The 20,165-nt window shown below is 38.9% G+C and overlaps 1 protein-coding gene across 1 annotated transcript in view; it reads left to right on the top strand.

Annotated features, from left to right (window-relative positions):
* Positions 1-301: 301 nt before the first annotated feature.
* The window catches only part of DMD (dystrophin), a gene marked incomplete at its 5' end in the record, with an annotated part of 65,467 nt that continues 45,603 nt past the window's right edge, over positions 302-20,165 (top strand). The window contains 5 exons of the mRNA XM_029084131.1: positions 302-376; positions 5,711-5,912; positions 8,642-8,727; positions 11,321-11,478; positions 19,710-19,876. Of these exons, the coding sequence (XP_028939964.1) occupies positions 302-376; positions 5,711-5,912; positions 8,642-8,727; positions 11,321-11,478; positions 19,710-19,876 (688 nt within the window). The remainder of the gene's footprint in view (positions 377-5,710; positions 5,913-8,641; positions 8,728-11,320; positions 11,479-19,709; positions 19,877-20,165) is intronic.

Raw genomic sequence — 20,165 nt, 5'->3', positions numbered from 1 at the left:
GCGGTGTTTTCAGTTGACACTGCGGCAGTCACTGATGTCCTTTCAAGTGCTCTTGAGTTCGGTGCCTTTGAACAAAAAGAAAGTAACACTTTAGGACTTAGTGATTTCCTTTTGGATGACTGATTGTCAAGGTCTGAGGGCTTCTGCTCCATGAAGCAGAGTTTCTAACTACTTTTTTTTTTCCCCTCCTCTGTTCTTTTCACCAATGAGTATAATCTTCTAGTTCAACTTAAAGTCTTTATGAGTCTGATTATTTCTAAGATGTAAAGCTGATCTGTTATTTTAATATTTCCCCCTACAGCTGACCTAAACAACGTCAGGTTCTCAGCGTACAGGACTGCCATGAAACTCCGCAGGCTGCAGAAAGCCCTCTGCTGTAAGTATGTGCGAGTGCCTCACCCACTGCCAGGGAGACTTTATAGCCAACACACAAGTTTATTTGCAACTCTCAGAAGAAAAACACCCCCATGCATACCCCCAGCTCTACCTGGTGCATGGAAACTTCTCACCTGAAGGGTCTTCTGCTGACACCAGTTTGCACATTCCTTACGAAACCAAGGTGCTAGGTGGTCTGCAGATCTGTCCCTTGTAAGACAGAGCAGTGGATCAGATACAAAGGTCACATCTCCTACATATTTCTTATCTTTATGCTTTTTAGCCGGGTATTTTTACTGAGCTCATTACTGGAGCCACATCCTGTGTCAGCCACAGCTTTACAGCTCAAGACCAAAGGAACAGGATTGCAGTGTGTGTGGAACAGTGAGAATTTGGGTGAAATAATTGCTCCAGAGCTGGCGTTGCTAATGATTTGTTAAGTTGAATCTTGAACCCTGAGGGGTTGTTGCCTTTAAACGAGATCATTACAATAAACATTTAGCTTCATTTCTCCCCAGCTTTTGGTTATGTTCAGAAATCTCTCATCAGCCATATATTAGTGATGTGCATGTTCTAACATTTAATTCTCTCAAGTGGTATATGGTATTCTACCTATCACTGGAGTTAAAGTTTCCTCTTCAGATTATTGTAACCTGAAAGCTGAGTAGTTTGCTCATAGTTTTCTTGGAAGGCCTATCAGTTGCCAAAGCATGCAGTTTATTAGGCAGCACAATTTAGAGGGTCATTAAAATATTTTAGCATTCACTATTCAACATTTAATTACAGGGTTAAATTTCTGACACAGTTGCAAATCTATCAACTGTTGATTTATCTCAAGTTTGGATTTGTGCTCACATGCTTTCTGGAACTGTGTCAAACCTCAGTATTTTTGAGCATGTTTACTTTTAGGCTTATAAGCATGGGTGAATTCCACCAATGAACAGACTTAATTTCTGAATGTATAAAAAAAACAGAGAAGAAAAAGAAAAAAAGGAAAAAAATATACTGTAAGTGAAAAGTCTTGTAGCATCATGAAAGATATCATCATGTATGCAGTGACAAGAATGAATTACGATAATCAGAAATACAAACATCTTTCCACGGCACAGCACTCCTGCCACACTCATTGTGGAAAGGTAACGTAAAGAAGCTGGAGTGATGCAGTGAAAAGTATTAGCAATCAGTGCAGCACTGAAGAAAGGAACTAAAATTTTTGGAATTACAAGTTTCTCTAGCTGACAGTACACAAGCGTAACTTGGGGGTTTTATGCCTGAAAATGCAAAAGTTTACATCCTGTTTTATCTCTATTATCCTGATTCCTTCCCCTCAGTAATTCTAGACTCATCTTGGACTTTACAGTGTGGAATTGTAATTATGCACTGAAGTCAGTTCATCTCTCGAGGTTACACTTAGGTAGTTTTTCTGAGAATGGATGTTTTCAGAGACAGGCAGTGGCACTTACACTGATTACTTTAGCACATTCTTCATACTTGTATCTAAGGAGAAGTATTTAAGGAATTTGGTTAGCAGTCTTTGTTCTTAAGAATATTTTTGCTTGGAGACACAATCATTGCATTTGTGTATTCTATGATTTCAGTGTTGCTTGTGAATTCAGTTTAATTAGATTTAAAAAAAGCCAAACAAACCAAACAACTCATTACAAAATTCTTTTCCTGCAGTTTGACACTAGTAGAAATAGATGACAGTGCTGGGTTTCAGGGCTTCTACACATAGCCAAAAATCCCTAAATTCTCCATGCAGTAGGTAGGTGCTGCTTTCAGCTCTTACTTTTTATTTCAGTTTTTAAAATTGCAGGGGTTTAAATATATATATATGTATATTCTTTTCTGCAAACTTCATAAAAAGCAGAGCAGTTTTATCTACTGAAGAGCACTCTAAAGATGTGTGCACAATAGAAGGCCTACAGAAGTGAAGGTACAGCCTATTTCTCAGTGTCAAGAATAGAAACACTTTTAAAAATTAACTGTACTTAGACTTTAGTTGTCTTCAGTTTGTAAATAAGTCCAATGAACATTAAGACACTAGGGTATTAAACCTAAAGATGAATATTGAAAATGGTAATCCTTTACAAATAAATGCTTGTGTATTGTGTTACCTTAGAAGGATCTAGTGTGTGGCTCTATCATCCCAACCTCCAAAATTATTGTGGGCATGCCAGGTGCAACTATTGCACCATATTATTTTTTTAATGTATGATTTCCTTTGATAATCACATCAAAGCGTGTTGACTTTCTTGTTTTGCTACTTTTAAAAGATCTGATCTTCAAGTGCAAACCACATCTGAACATTGTGATGTCAATAAAATGAAATGTATTCACAAACTTTTCTTGGAGATGCAGCAAAAGAAAATATTCAAGAACTTATTTTAGAGTCCTGGTTTTCTTTAATTTTATCCATGCTAGGTTAAATTCATTTTTATTAAATATCAGCCAAGAGCAGCAGGTTATAGAGGAGATGATCTTGCGTTCTGAGAACACCGCTAATGCTTTTTATCACCAGCCATATGTTGAGTTTTCCCTAAGTTCAGTTCATGTGAGCTCCACAGCATGTTTTCTCTGGCCTGTTGATTGTCACTTCTTACCTTTAGTTGGTTAGATATTCCAGGTCGCCTTTTATACTTTTCCTGCAATCTGGACACAGGTTGGTGTCTGGTAACAAACATCCTAACATTTTCTCTTGCATTAGTGGCCAAATAAGTATTTACATAGATAGCTTAGATTTCAAAATAAGCTGGAAGCTATTGCTCACACAAGTTCTGGAGTCAGTTTTGGTATCTTAAATAGAAAAGAATGAGAGTGTCAGAGAACCCACAAGAAGTACAAAGTTTAAAGTGGCATGGTTTATTTCATTTAAAGCTTTGCAAATCACTGAATGGCGATAAATATACAACTCCTCAATATTTGTCTGACTGTTGGGGCTGGTCTTTTGAAAGTCTGTCATCCATGGGACCTCCATATTTGCATTGAGGAAAGAAATATGTGATTCCTGGTTCTGGGAGAGGATTCCCCCCCACCCCATTCCTTTAATCTTGGTGGGAAAAGTGCAGGAGGAGCTTAATGTGGCAAAGGCCAGAGCCACTCTTCTTCCCCTAAAAAGAAGTTGCCTGAAGCAGAGCATGGTGGCAAGCACTTTTTGCTTGTTATGAGGTGAACATGTGTTATTAACTTCAAGATAGGACAGGAGGTTGATGAAGAGTGGGGTGAAGGGCTTTTCAGAACTTGCTGCTTATTAGTAGGAAAAGCTTTCACAAGGTGGAATGACCCCTGTTTAGCAGTAGCTGCATATATAATTAAGCTGCAACTCAGATGCCTGAGGGGTTCATTTAATTACCGTTGATGCATAGTCTCAAAGGAACAGAGAGTTCAGCCTAAAGCTTGGAGTTAAAGGTGTTGTGAAGGCAGTGCTCTGTTTCCAGTTTGACTAATGAATTATTAGAAAAAAAGCATCATTCTGAGGAATGGGTCTGATAAATACGCTTTTGTGGGATATAACACTGACCTTAGAATAGCTGTATTTTATATGCTAGTAGGTTAAACATATTATTCCAAAGGATTTTCTTTTAATAAATTTCCATATGCTAATGTGAAAAAAGTAAAATTCCAGTAAGACCCTGCACAAAACCACAGCTTCAAAGTTAAATTTCGTGGTATAATAATGGGGATAATATTCTAATCTTTCCTTATTCACTAGCGCTGGGTATGTCAGGCCCACAACATGAAATTTTAAGGAGTACTTAAGGGATTTAGTAGCAGAAGTCCCTATTGATTTCCAATGAAATTTATACTCCTGAAATTCTTTTGGCAATTATGAAATCCCAACGTACTGTCCATGCAGCATTACCAAGCATCCCTGTGTGCAGCTAAGGTATTTTTCATCTCTGCTAGAACATCAAAGGGTCAGTTTCATCCTTTGTAAAGTAAGATACTCAAGTCTGAATTTGGCAAATGTGCCCTTAGGCTGCATCAAGTTCTAAAAAAATTCTTGTATGGGGTTCTGCATTTAGCCTCTCCACTTCCCCCCCCCCCCGTCTTCTTTTCGCCCCCCCCCCCCCCCCCCCCCCCCCTACATTACCAAGAGATGTTGCTTATCAGGACTCAATAAAGCACATTTTTATCAATGAGAAAAACTGATCTTGCAGTTGGGTCAGTTCATTTCCCAGTTTTATGAAGAATATCCTGCATGATTTTGGGCAGTTCATTTTGGGCCAGGTGTTACTCCCTTGAATCATGTTGAATCGTGCTGCACTTTGTGACTGTGCATGGTATTAGCAGGACTAACAGCATCTGGGCTTTAATATAGCTATTGCTCATGCCCTGAAAATTCACTGCAAGCAACTACAGAGGTTTTTCATGTGGCAGCAGAAAGATCTGTGTCAACAGTCTCATTTTTTTGATTTCTTTTGTTCTTATTCCTGCTTTACTTTGTAAACCAACATCCCATAACTCTCTGATTTGGTGTTCCTCAGAATGTGATACTACTGTTGATGTTAGTGTTGATTTTAGTCTCTGTTAGCAAAGACTAAGAGCTGAGGCAGGGAGGTTCTGTTTTGCCTTGGACATCCAAATTTCAAAATGCAACTGATTTAAATTGGAATGAAAATCAAGTTTTTGAATGTCCATGACAAAAAACCTCTTATTATTTCTTGACTGATAAGTTTAAATGTGTCTTAATACATAATACCATATTTATAAATGTAAATGCTCTGCAGAATTAAAAATTGATAAATTTCATTAATAAATATTGAAAGAGGTAATTTAATGTTTCTGGAACCTTCTGTTCTCTCTTCTTACAAGAGGAAAATTAACAGAGAGGTTAATCCCAGTTCAGCTGTGGTTTGTTTGCATATTTCTTGGGGAGTTTGGTTTGGTTAAGATTGCTTGACTTCTGTAAGAAATGAACAGCACGTCTTGGTAAAGCTGATGACATGTACTATGTTCAGAGCACATTTGGTGAATGCAGTGGTCAAATATTAACCTATCTGTAGGAACATAAAACATGAAATTTTTGCTTACATTATAATTTTTGTGTGATATTTCCATCAGATCCAATAGCATAATAGGTACTGTACAGTTAAAAATGAGCCAGATTTCACTTTTATAAAAACACTGCCCTCTTAGACCACAGCTGAATAAACATTGCACCTGTAGAAGTCTTGAAATCAATCTTGCATGTGACTTTTAGAGGACATAAAATATCCCTATATCCCCTGGCCAGGCAATTTCTGGCCAAGTGAATTGTTCTCTTTAGTTTTGGGGTATGGGTAATAGAACCACTGTTTCTCTTCAATCTTTATTGTGTTTTTTATTTTAACAGTGGATCTTCTGAGTCTGTCTGCTGCATGTGATGCCTTGGACCAGCACAACCTCAAACAAAACGACCAGCCGATGGATATTCTGCAGATTATTAACTGCTTGACCACCATTTACGATCGACTGGAACAAGAGCACAATAACCTGGTCAACGTTCCTCTCTGCGTGGACATGTGCCTCAACTGGCTGCTGAATGTCTACGACACGTATGTATGGGTGCTCTGAGCGTGGGGTGCTCAGGAGCTTTCTCAACAGCACAAGGAGAAGGGAGAAAGGGTGGTGAGCCCTCTGCCTCATTATAAAATGAATTACTTGAAACTTGAAAGTTTAATAAACCTAATGGTTTAATGGCTGCATTTAGCTGAATCAATACAGCCCTTGGTAAGGCTTACAGTCCTAGGTTTATTAGGCTAAACAATGAGAGAGCTGGAAAACAGAACTTTTTTAACAGACTTCTGTGTTCAGAGCAGTTCTGGGACTACATGTCCTCAGTAGGTCACTGCTTTGCTTGGCTTTTTTTAATTTATTTAGATAAAGAAATTAAAGAGAAATATCAAGAAGTATGTGTTAATGGTATTGCTCATAACACATAGACAAATTCCAGCACACACAAATTCCACACACAATATTTTTCTAATTTTAGAATAAGCTATTATTTTTGTATTTGGTGATTTTAGTGAAAAAAAAAAATGACTGTAAGTCTTTATTTGTGTTTTTATCAGCCACTTAAGAGCCAGGTTTTATGTCTTTAATCTACTTTGGCTTCCGGAGAGCTCTGATCCACTTCTGAATTATCATCAACTATAAATAGCATATAAATGAAGATACCCAGCTAGTGAAAAACAAAAAAAAAAGATGTGCTAGGGATGCTAATCCAGATCAGCCACATTAGAGGCAGAGAGGGAAATAAAGGTCATTCCACATGCTGCTCCTAAGCTGGACCATCCAGTTTGATTTGCCATGTCCAGTCTAGTTTTCTTTATGTTGCACTGTGCTGAAAGAACAACATTAGAAATTAAAATTGGCTGCCTCCAGGCAATTCCCTAGGTATGCTGGGGAACTGTATATTGCAGGACACAATGAAACAGAGAAGTGTTTTATGTGTGAGGAAAGCTCATAGCTATTTTGCTGAAGTTCAGGTTTGAATTACGCTGGTAAGAGAGGTGACCTTGGGGTTACGTGCGTTTAGTTTTCATTGTAAACTTAATAGGCAGAGATCAACCGAAGTGCATAGCAGTACTGGAGACATTTAATTAAATATACTGAATCTTTACTTTTCTTATAATTGAAAACTGTCATTTGTAAAGATATTAATCGAATTCACGGTCAATGACTGATCTAATTATGAGCACAGCTCTGCAAATCCAACACGTTTCAGATTTGTTTTAATTCATCAGTCACTCATGCTCATTTACAGTAGCATGCTAAATTATTGGTTTGACTTGGGAGGAGAGGAGAGTGAACTGAACAACTCCTGATTTGTGCAAGTTTCAATTTAATATGCCTTGCAGGAAAATCATCATTCGATATTCTTCTCCTGTATAATTTGCATGATCCTGGTATTCATCAGCAGGAGTTTTTCAGGGCACAGATGATAATTAATTTGGAAAAGATTTAAGGGAGAGGAGTAAGAGGAGTGGTGTGTGGAAAGCATAGGTAAACAACAAATGCTTATTTGTGATGAAAAATGCAAGATTCTTTTATTAAAGATTGCAAATTCTAAATTCAGTTTTGTCCACCAGTTCCTGTCTGCACCTTTGATAGGGTTTGCAGGGGAGATGTGTGGGTAGATGAGCACTGCCGGCAGCACAACACTTACATAGGATTAAGACAACATGCATCTTTGCCGAACAGTGAAGCCTGATGCGTGACTATGGCGTGCCTGTACATGATTTATCTTATTCCCACTGGTGGTCTTACTGGTGATGCTTCAAAACTGTTGATAAGGCTCTACTTCAAAAATGTTGTTGTTAGACATTAGCTTCCTATGTCTTTGTCTTCATTTGCAATAGATGTTACGTATTTGAAATGCTATCAGAAATAAAAGTCTTGGGGGAAGCCAGCAACTGGAAGTAAATTGAGCTAAACCAGAAGACTGAGAGAAGATGTGAAGGTTTGTCATCGCATCACCTGCAGCGCAGAGGAGGATATTCTTACCATAGTCAGGTTAAAAAACAAAAGTGATAGGGCAGGCACATCACAAGGCAGGAGTGAGCGTGAGGGGAAGGCTGACTGCGGGTACTGTGCAGGACAGGTTAGAGTGCTGCGAGGAGTTGCTCAGAAACCACGTTGTGTTGTTAATGGCATAAGTGTGCAGCCTGCCTGCCTTCTCCTGATGTCTAGGCAAGCTTCATCATTCACCTGAACGTCTTACAAGTGCCTCTGTCACTGCCCGCTGCTGGCAGAGACTGTTTTTCCATGCCTGGCTCTATATTACCTTCTCAAACAAGTCGGGGCAGGGCTGGCAGACAGTAAGCAAAGACTTTCTAAAAAATGATGACTACATCACATTTCTAATTAAAGTGAAGTTATGTTGTCTTTGGCAAAAAAGGATGGCTTCCTGTTCCGTCAGAGACCTCATCTTCTCTGAGAATAGCAGCAGTTTATGGAGAAGCCTTTTCAAATAAGCATAGGGTAAAGACTCTTTACTCGTGCTTTTGTCATTAAGAAGGAGGTGAGTAACTATTTCCAAATGAGACCATTTCTGGTTGAATTGATACAGTGGCACAATCCAATTCAGCTGCGCCTGTGGAGCCACAGCCACATTCTTATATTTTGTTTCTATCTTATCCAATAACTGACAAAAGTTGCTGTGCAACATGGTTTTGTGTGGGACTTTATTTATGATGACCAAGTACTGCAGTGAACTTTGTTATAGTAAACAAATTATGACATGAATGGATCATATTATCAGCAAATGTTTCTTTTTTATTAGGGGTCGAACAGGAAGGATCCGTGTCTTATCTTTCAAAACTGGTGTTGTATCCCTTTGTAAAGCACACCTGGAAGATAAATATAGATGTAAGTCAACATATCTGTTTTGGGTTTAGTTTATGTTTATATTCTGGTTTTATTCCTCCTATCTAATGCATAAACATATAAGTAGCATACAGATAGACTATCTTTTTGGTAGTCCAGATGCAAAGTGTGCTAATTTGCTCCTCCTTGTACTTTTAAGTTAAGTTAGGTATTTTAGCACAGCAGTCCCCAAACTTTTTTGATCATGCCCCCTTATTGGTAAAAAAATTTTGAGCGTGCACCCCCAATAGATTTATATTTATTTATAAATTATATATATATGTCCTATTGTACTAATATCTTATGTATAGCATACACAAAAATAAAAATTTAAAAGGCATGAGATAAAGATGAAATAAACACTATAATTTTTAAAATTTATTATCAGAAAAAAAAAAAAAAATGACCACACCCCAGTAGATTGTCTTGCTCAACCCCTGTGGTGAATGCATCCCACTTTAGAGACCACTGGTTTAGCACACCTTCATACACAAAAATGCAAGTCTAGGGGACCTCTTGCATTACATCATTTATATTATCTTTTTAAAATGTTTTCCACAATGTGGTCAGGATCTTATTAAGTAAATTGTGCTTAAATATAGTTGCTATATTTAAATAAATATTAAGAGTATGTGCATTTTGCATATTTTAGTAGACAAAATCCTGAAATACTTGAAAAAATTCCACTTGAAGTTTTAGTTTTATCTGACTAATGAATCAGTTCATTAGTGAGGCTAGGATCCAGAGAAGATCTACTGATTAGAGGAGTTCTCAAGAGTAATTTTCTGGTTAAATTAACTGTTATCACTCATTCGTGCATTTAAGAAAAACACTGAAAACACAGCCTTTAGGATTTGACCCAATACCATAGCAGTTCTTCATCAATTGTTATTATTCTATTCTTATACTAATGAAAGTTGAAGAATGCTAAGTAGAACCAAGACAGTTCCAACAACGGAGTCTGTGCATGACTGTGTATAATTGGATCAGATTTTAGGGCAATCACTATGAATGTCACAGTTTAGACCTCTAGATGTTTCATGTGGGTGTTGTGAAAAAATATTCAGAAACTCTTTTAAGAAAATTACTCAGTACAGATATTTTTCAAAATGATATTTCATTGAGGATTATCAAAGTTATAACTTTTATAGGAAAACATTTATTAATATTTTATAGTCTAGTGTAGTGCGTGTGCACGGTAATGCATAACCCCTTGTTTAAGGTTGTAGAACACTTAATGTCATAATAATGGGGAAATTGAAAGCTGAATCCTTTGTGGACAAGGAAGGAATTGTCTCTGCCAGGCCGTGGTCTGGTTTCACCATCCATGCCAAAGTCGTAGTGCAGTTGCTCTTAGTGTTGCTGCAAGTATGTGATGAGTCTCACCCCTTAAAATTTTTTCTCTCGTTTGTGCAGCAGAGCAGAGTTGGTTGTGTTAAAGCACATTCTTCAGGCTTGCAGACATGATAGAAGGATTTATCCCAAAATTATTTATTGTAAAACTAGACATTCACTAGAGTGAAATTCGTGTAATTAAAAAATAATCCTTTCTCTATCTATTCCTTTATTCCTTTGGAAGAAAACAGGTGTCAAAGCAGCACTAGGAAAGTTCTCTCGAGCAGTGCTGAAGCACCTTTCTAATTGTATCCCTGGTGTCGGGTGAAATATTAAGGTGGCTCTGAAAAAAGGCCATTATTTTATTCTAGCTGTCTCTTGCTCTCTCTTTTTTTTTTTTTCTTTTTTTTTTAACTCTTTGAAAGTTAAGGAGAATTTATTCAGGTCACATATTGTCGACAGGGATATTATCAAATAAATATTTCAGTTAATGCTAACCTAATTTTTCTCATTATTATGAACTCTAAAACCTCCCTCAATATATACGTAGTATGATTAATTTTCACCAAATTAAACTGAGCTTACAAAGGGATCATATTTCTGTCCTGTAAGGATTCTTTTCTAGAATGATGCAGTAACAGAACATGGCTTCAAGTGACATTTCACTTCAGAAGTGAAAACTTAATATGATGTTAACATTCCCCATGGATGGCAGGTTCTGTTGTTCTGTAATGTTTTTCTTTCATTTTACAAATACTCCTGGATTAAATGATTATGATATATCGAAGTTAGGGAGCTCCTGTTTTTCAGTTCTATTCATCTGAAAGAGAAATGGGTTCACTGAGTTGTATGTTTATTGCTAAAACTTGAAAATGTGTTGTATGAGATTATTTTACTGTTAAATGATATTGTTAAACATTTATGTTGTTGTCGATCAAAGATCCTGCTGTTCAGTTAGCTGAGTTATAGGATCACAGCTACTATTACCAGTAATGCCACAGGTGCTGTGTTACAATGGCCTTTCTTCCCAGGTACAAGCCAATAATGCTATTAAAAATTAGCACTAGACACTGCCTCTTTAAGAGAAAAAAAACCCAGTGTTTATGGGAAGAGAAGCAGCCAAACCGAAGACACCTGTGTGTCCATGTCCACCGAGGCTGCTGAGTGCACTTGTGAGCCTTTGACGTGATGCAAACGTCTGCGCTGTTTGCCATATCTTGGTTGTGGTGCTTTAGCAGGGGTGTCCTTTTCCTTCCTCCAGACCTGTTCAAGCAAGTGGCAAGCTCCACCGGCTTCTGTGACCAGCGCCGGCTGGGGCTCCTGCTGCACGACTCCATCCAGATCCCTCGGCAGCTGGGGGAAGTGGCCTCCTTTGGGGGCAGCAATATTGAGCCGAGCGTCAGAAGCTGCTTCCAGTTTGTAAGTTCATGTTTGCTCGCTGTTCATTTTCTGATTTCTGTGGTGTCGGGGTAGCCTGTCCGTTCTGAAGAGGACTGAAAATCTAGAACAAGCATTAGGGAGTCATTTAGTGGTGGTGTTCATTGGTGTATTAAACCATTCCTTTGACCAGATGTATTTGAGTTAGCCCGTTTCTCTGGACGTGGTGGAAGAAGCCTAGATTGTGCTGTTACCCAGACAGCAAATAATTATCATCAAGGCTTATATTGTGACTGAACCTTGCAAACAGTTTAAGTCTTTGTTACGGCAGGTCCTGGTTTTACAATTTGCTATTGCCAGCGGTTGCTCACCATTTATTGCTGCCATGTAGGTGAACAGCAATGATTAATCTAAATTTTAGGCATATACATACCAGTGACAGACAGGTGCCGAGGGGTGTGATAGGAAAGGAGCGACTGCCTGCAGTGCTCTCTGGGGGTGAGCAGCGCTCAATGAGCTCCTTCCGCTGCTTGAATGGATAATGACAGTTTTCTTTAAAGAGTACTGAAAGCATTCCTGTCCTGTCTGTTGAGGGATACATGGCAAACTGGAGGCTCTTTTTCAGACTTGTAAATTATTTAATCTGGGGAGGAAGAGAGTTAAGGGAATTATTCATCCTTATCCTAACTAGCAGCAGAATGCATAAGATGAAGACAGCTGCTTAATGAAAAGGTAGAGGAGGGGAGGTAATGTATGGTCTGTGATTAACTCTCAATGCATCTTCTACATTACAATGGAAGAAACACGTTTTTTTTCCCATCCCCTAACTGTCCCTGGGGGACTTTTTGTTTGGTTGGGGGTGGGGGGAGTTTTTTGCTTTTTTGCTTGCTACTCAAATTCCATTATGTGGTAGTTGCATTCTGTAGTAAGCAAAACACAGCAAGTTTTTTTCAATGAATATTAATGCTTGGAAGTAGTCTTCTTACACATGCTGACTATGAAAATAATCTCATTCTAAAATCACCACAAACTTCAGTCGTGGTACTTTTTAAACTTCTTTTAACAGATTAATTCTACAGGATTCACATTTTCCCATTTCCATCACCCATGTCTTGACCTTTTATAATTTGAATCTGTATTTGATGACATTTCTAAGTGAGTGTTTCATAGGACTGTATCCTGGGTGGATAACCCGTGCTGATAAACTGTGCACAGTAACTTTGACATCTGGGTTAGGTGCTGCTATGGCTTTCAAGCCTCAGAGTTCCTCACCGGGCTTTCAAGTGAGACCAGCAGCAAATCCATGGTCAAAAACTCATTTGTGCAAATGACCTTCCTTCGAAATGATGACTTGCTGGATCCTGTAGTTTTCCCAAGTGAATGGCAACAGCACTTAGAACACTGTTGAAAAACTGATAAGGAAAGTGACCTCGGAATCTGACAAAAACATGTTTTTTTCAGGAAGGAGGCTGACATTGTGCATATTTATACTAGGAAAAAGAACAATAAAATTCATAGTGATGGAACACACAAAAAACAGTTTTTATAAAGTAGGAAGAAGACCTTGGAATAAATGTTTATTTGAATAAAATGAGTTAGCAGCATTGTCATTACAAATGAAGCCATGCCAACAGGCTGAATGCTGTTCCGCAGCCAGCTGCCAACATTTCTAGAAACAGCCCAAGCATGACGGAGCACAACCTGTAACATGTTCATAAATCAGAACATCAGAAAACCGGAGGTTTCCTTCTCTTACCTGCACTGAAAAATAGGTTTTCTTCTTACCTACAGTAAGAGGAATTTCATCCTCTTTTTATCCTCTGGGAGAAGCCTCATTTTAACTTGTAGACTGGGAGGATGGTTTCTGACTGGGGTTGCAGCAGAGCAGATGATTTTGTAGGACCAGAAAGGAGGAGGGAGGCTAAACCAAAGAGGGGAAAAAGAAAACAAGGTGGGATGGAGTCCTAGGGAGAGGAACAGAAATCCAAGTGTAGGAAGAGCCCTGATGGAGAGGAGGGAGAAGGAACTAAGGAGTGGAAAAATAAGGACTGCCCTTAGGAATTGATGGTAAGAACAGTAGTAGGAATAACAGTGACAAAGGATGCAGAAGGGTGGGTAAGATGAGGCATGAAAGAAAGGAGCAGCCAGGAATGGAGATGGGGGAAGAAATAACACCTTTCCAGGAGAAAGGGAGGAGAGGAGTACAGAGAGATTCCTTTGGTGTCAGAGAGTGGTGTTGGGGGGTGTGGGGGTCCTCAGGCTGGGGGGGCAGCACAGAAGTGCTGCGGGAGCAGCCTGGGAAGCGGAGCGGCTGGAGGAGCTGGACAGCCAAGGAGGATTGCTCAGGGCTCCCGACGGCCTCCTTTTGCTGAAAGGAGATAATTCCATTAAAAAAAAAAAATAGTTTGGGGATTCTTAGTTTAAATTACTTTGTGGAAACTAAATTAAGTCTTTCTTTGTACACCCACAGTGAGGAATACTTTTTCTTCAGGTCTTTTTTTTTGTTCTTTTTTTTTTTTTTTTTTTTTTCTTTCCTGGTGATGATAAGCCGGCAATAAATTGCAGTCATGTCAGAGTCTGCAACAAATGTGTGCTTCAGCAACGGCTCTCCCAGCCTCCTTAGGTTGGGTGCCCTGGCAACGGCCTTGTCTGTCTGCACAACAGCAGAAAAAAGGGGATGTTTACTGTTCCCTGCGATAACAGGGGAAATCTCTCCTGCTTTTTCAGTTTGAAGTGCGAGTCCTTGGGAATGAGGTCTGGCTCCTGCCAGCGCTGCCAGCTCCCGAGGAGCGGGTCCCCTTGCCGCAAGCGGCTGCTGTCCCTGCTGCCCACCTTGTGCTTCTCATCCCCCCAGCACCAACACTTGTTTTCCATAGTTTTTTTCATATATGGGAATGTGCTGATAGTTAGTTGTTGGGAGAAAAAGGATGTTATGCGACTAATTTTTCCTACCTGGTGCAGGGGGATGTCATTTCTGCTTTGAGATTTTAAAGAAAAGATATTTTTAAGTGAGAGCAAAGAGCTTGATTGAATGACTATTTGAAGACTATATAGTTCTGCCTGGGCTCAGACTGTATCAAAGGAATGTATAGATCCCTGAAAAATTGAATTAATTCAATTTTACTACATTGTGAAAGCACTTGCCTTTTAGATCTGTGATGTGCACATTTTTTAAGTAAACAGGATAAGGAATTGTTATGTACTAAAGGACACATGCGCTGTGTTTCAGTCAAAGTGGAAAATTATTAATCTGCTTTCCTTGTAAATAGGACCTAGGAATTCACATCACTTCCTTGGATGAGTTACTGTGACACTGGGACGTTTAAGAAATGTGATGCAATAACAGTGCATCTCAGATGAAAATGTCTCTTGCTGTTTCTCAATAAAATTTGGGATATTTCGTTCTCAATGTACAGTTAATTAATATCTGCATTTTAAAACTTCTTGTTTCATTTCACTTTGACAAAGGAAAGTATTTTAATATTCTGTGTTGTATAGTCTAGTTTTGTACTTGATCAATGATCAGGCAAGATCAGCCTGGTTTTTACAACCACTTAACTGTGTCTAAATCCAGTGTATTTACTCGGACAAATAAAAGCCAGAATAGGGGTCTGTTAGTCCTTTTAGGTGGAGTTTGGGTATTGAAAATCCTGGGCCAGGAGCCTGATAGTGACTTTGACCACAAATGATGAGATTTTAATTGATTGAACAGTTGTTTTGTGAGGGGTGAGTTGAGGAATTTTTTTATTTTATTTTATTTTTTAACAGTTAGGAAATATCAATACTGAATACAAATAGCTATCTATAGTTATATAAAGGTCTATATGAAAATAACAAACAAGTACAGTGTTACTATTGAGGGACTTGATCTCTTTTAAGAGATCCAGGCAACCCTTGTTTCTATTCATAGGATTTTACTTCTGCTTTTGACTCGAACAGGAGAGCTGGCCTGAGGGGAACTAGCAAATCCTTCCTCAAGCTGCTATGCTATAAATGTCATAAAACAGCAATTCTGGTTTTATTTTAGCAGAATTTTGTGAACCTGTGCCTGACTTTGGGAGGCACTCTTGAAGAGTCCTAGGAGTGAACTAACTGCTTTAAAGAGCTATTTTTAAATGCTTTCATGTATGGGGAATGGGAAGCAGGAAGATGATGTTTTTCAAGTGTGGATGGTATAAAACTGTACATTAATTCACTTCTGGGTTCATGGTTTTATATTTTATTACTCTTTGCCACAACACTAAAAATATTGACTGGAGTAGTCAGTGCAACCAAGTGTAATGCAAGGGGTCAAAGTAGTGATCTTAAGCATTTGCTCCAAGGGTCAAGGCAGATTTAAGCACTTCGTATCACCCAAAGTTTCCTTTATAATAATCCTCTCTTTCTTGACCATGAAACAGCATTTGTCTCGGAAAGGATAAATTCAGAACTTCTGTTTTCTTTCCAGCTAGCAATAAGGAGAACACAAACTTATTGAGGAGACCACTCAAGAGTGGCAGACAAGGTTCAACAGGGTTTGATCTTACTCTGAGGAGACAAGGCTGCTGTTCATTGCTTGCTCTGCATTTTTTAAATTTAACGAGTTGTAAGAATCCCATTCCTTAATTTGGTTTGTCCAAAATAATATTTACCTAGACTAATGTAAATCTTTCTATCCTGGATGAAAAACACCATTAAATTAACAATGATAATTTATTTTGAAGTAATTTCCTACACTGCACGTAAACAGAACATAGCTCATCAAATATTATCAGCAAATTTGTGCTATATTGTCTGAATCTGTCCAAAAACAGACCACATTGCTCTTGTAACATCATGACTGTATTTTAAAGCATATTTCATATTATGGATAGATAAAGTTAATAGAGCACAGAATACTTTTTAAACTACTAGCTGGAAGAGGAGGGGGGAAAAAACTGAAAAATTCAACTCCGAAGTATTGCATAAAGATGCTAACACCACCCAACTTCCTATTCCCCCATTGTTTCTGCAGAATAAATACTGAAAAACAGATGTCTGGAACATAATGAATCTGAATGTCCCGCATAACAAATTGTTACTTGTAAGCTGTATAGGGCTTTATGAATTTTACTTTATGATTCGCTCTGTTATTACCATAAAAATTGGGAGTTGCACAGAAATGCGTTCAAGAGAAGAACCATTAATATTCTTTACAGCTTGATCTTGTTGGTTCAGATACAAACTGTATGAATTCAGACTTTTTCCCTTATATAAAATCTTCAGCTGCTGCCTTTACCGGATTTAGAGATTATTAAAAAAATTGTAATAGCGGCTCAGGGAGCAGTTGAGAACTATCTGTCCTATACTGTCTGACCCTGACCAGCTTTTCTCCACATGGCTTTAAATCTTCATGTAATATAATTCAGAACCAGTTCTGATACATTTTAATGCACCTAATCTCTCTGAGCACAGGTTTTGTACAGCCAGCGTGCAGAGCTCTGGGTAGGCAGCTATTGGGACTGCTGGCAATCGACAGTGACTGCAAAATTAAAATAGATCTTGGGGTGTTACAGAAAGTCTTTCATCACCGCAGCATTTTCCCTGCAAATTTAAAGCAGCTACAAGTGGAGAGCCGGGCTTGGAGCAGCTCATTCTTATTCTGCCTGCAGTTTGCACTGCAGCATTTCTGTACACTTCATGTTTTTCTATTAGAAATGGCGTATTAAAGAGATCCTCTTAAAATTTTTTTGAGGCTTAGAGGACCTCTGTATAGCAAGTGTAGTCTGCTAGGCAGGGTAATGGTTTGCCAGTGTAGTTCCTGGCTGATTCAGAAAGTCTCTCCCCAGCCCCTTTACTGCCCTGGCTGCTAGCTGAAAGACAGAGGTATAGATGATCATATTTTATAAATTTGCCTTTGTCTGAGGGGAGTTCTAGAATTAATTTAATTCTGTTGAATTCACTGATGACATAGAATCTTAGAATGGTTTGGGTTGGAAGAGACCTTTAAAGGTCATCTAGTCTACCCCACCTCCCCCGCAGTCCTGCAGCAGAAGGCAGTATCTGCCGTTCTGTACAAATTCTGTTGCCAGTGTTGGCTGGACTTTTTATTATTTTCTCTCTTTTTTCTTTGGGAGGGTTCCTAAATTCTGTAGCTACATGAAAAAAACACAGGATTTAATGCAGAAGTCTTCAGAAATATTTCAGTGTGTGGGGAAAAAAAAATAAGAAAAGTTTATTCCATTTCATATAAGACCTGTAGTTAATATTAAATTTTGAAGGAATTTGTCTGAATAACTGTAGATACGTTGTGGTTTGACAATTTTACTCCAAACATCCAAAAAGGGTTTGTGTGACTGTACTAGAAATCCATATACATAGATCTTATGCAATCATAGGAATCTTTAGATGGATTCCCAAACTAGAATCTCAGGAAGAAAGCCCTGACCCATAAATCTCTTTATTTCTAATTAACCAAAGTATTGCAGCAGCATCTTAAGTGCATTTTAATGCAATGCATTATTCAGGAGATATTCTGGGGGTTTTTTTCCACACCTTTCCTGTGGCCAAGGGTTCTATCTAGGAGACTTTGCATTTTTCTCAGTCTTCAAGTATTGATCATTTAATTTGTTTGTCAAGATTATAAACAGTTTTAGCTTAAGAAAAAAAAAAAAAAGGCACAAAACCGATTGGTTTTCCCTATAATTCTTTCTCCTTTACATCAGTTGTGATATTTTTTCACCAAATTCGTTGCTAGCATTTTTAGTTGAATAAGGTTATAGCTAGGTCATTCTAAACTCAGATTTCATGAGAAACTGGAAAAGTAACTGAGAGCAAGCATAAAAAACCCCAGCACTCAATCCCCTATTCATCTTGGTCCATGTACATGATACATTAATGCTTATTATTTATTTAAATGCTTCAGATAGGTTTGGAACCACAAAGGAAGACAGTCTGCCTTGTGAAGTTCGAAATATAAAAGACTAGCCCGCTGAGGACTCTATTTGAAAGCCTAGTGAAAAAGGAAAACAGAGGATTTAAATATATTCAGCCCATAAATATGCTGTTTCTGTTGGGTAGCATGGAAGTAAATGTCTCAAGGAATTTGAATTACCACATAGTGATGATTTAGAGAAATGGAGCGGGACAGTATCATGCTTCATCACATGAGCTGTTCCCTGTACCGACCCTTCCTCCTCCCTCCCATCCTCCCCACCAGAACCCTTTGCTGTTCCGACCCAATCCATCACGTTGCTTTCAGTGCCAAAGCCATCTCCTGGGTTCTCAGGTAACCAGTTTTGTGCAGGCTTCACAGCACCCTGCATGCTTTAGAGACATTCCCTGGAAACATTGACTCTGTCACTTCACTGTTTTCCTTAAAATCCCATTTGATGCTCTTTGCCTTTATTCTGCACTGTTTTTTGCAGTGGCTAGTCTGCCAGAAAAGTGTGACCTCCAACCAGGCTGTTGTCCCCCATTGCCTCGTATTTCTTGTCCCTGAAATAATCACACCGGTTAGGAGGTGGTGGGAAGGCAGCAGAGCAACGGAGCTGCCAGGAATTGTTCAGAGGCTCTTCTGCTGTTGGCAAAGAGGCAAAAGTGGGAAGTAATGGAATATGAGGCTAAATTGGTTGTATTCTGTGGGACAAAACTGCATTGTGTTTGCAGGCAGTGATGGGAAATGTAGAGATGATATGGGGGAAAAAAGGATTTTGAGGCATTTAAGGAAGCAGAGAGTTTGCACGTTCAACAACAGGTTTGAGAAGGGATTTGAATGATTTCCTTATGCATGGAAATTCCATTTTGAAGAAAGGTCAGTGTGATAATGAAGGATGTTAAAGAGAAAGGAATTTTGGTCAAAAGGCCTGCAATTTTTAGGGCTTGGATAACACAAATTGTTTTTAAAATAGGTAAGAACCAGTGCTATGCAGGCTCAGGTAAAAGAGATGGGAAACACAAGATCAGGCATCAAAGTTGATCTTGTAAGTGGATGATTTTCTTCTGTGACAGAGTACATGGTAGTGCTGTCTATTGTAGTAGGGAATAAGAGAATGAAAGATTTGAAACATTAATGATAGTTTTCAGTTCCTGGCTTGAAGGCAGGATCCTGGAGTTTGGTTTTGGGGAGGGGGGTGGGGAGGGTGTTTGTTTTGGTTTGGTTTGGTTTTTAATGAATGGCTGGACTAGGGGAAAATATATATTCAGGGAAAAGATACGGAGAGTAGGCAGAAAGTAAATGACTTGAACTGTTAATTAGCTGGTAGTAGACAGATCACTTGTGCTCAGCTCCTGCCTTCCTTCCCCCTATGTTACAGGCCAACAACAAACCAGAGATTGAAGCAGCCCTCTTCCTGGACTGGATGAGGCTGGAACCACAGTCCATGGTGTGGCTGCCCGTCTTGCACAGGGTGGCTGCTGCTGAGACCGCCAAACACCAAGCGAAGTGTAACATCTGCAAGGAGTGCCCAATCATTGGATTCAGGTACAAACTCACTGCCTTCCTGCCCTGTGTACTACTGCGTGGTGGATCAAGAATTCTGCTTGTTTTCAGGCAAATTATGTGCTTCATTTTATTCATGTGGTTCAGGAAAAAAATAATTGTGACAAGGTACAAGGGAGAGTGACACCTAGGCTGGGTACAGCGATGCGAGAGTTGAAGAGAACAAAAATCATCTCTCAGTTAAGCTATGGCCCTTCCTCTGCATCCCAGGCTTTCCGTGCCTCAACCAAAGTACTGGTGGATTGCACAACTAATACGACTGGCTTTACAT

This window comes from Antrostomus carolinensis, unplaced genomic scaffold, assembly GCF_000700745.2.
Source record: "Antrostomus carolinensis isolate BGI_N321 unplaced genomic scaffold, ASM70074v2 scaffold7513, whole genome shotgun sequence".
NCBI classification, from domain to species: domain Eukaryota; kingdom Metazoa; phylum Chordata; class Aves; order Caprimulgiformes; family Caprimulgidae; genus Antrostomus; species Antrostomus carolinensis.
The sequence above is the reverse complement of the archived record's forward strand: the minus strand, read 5'-3'. Positions and strand labels throughout refer to the sequence as shown.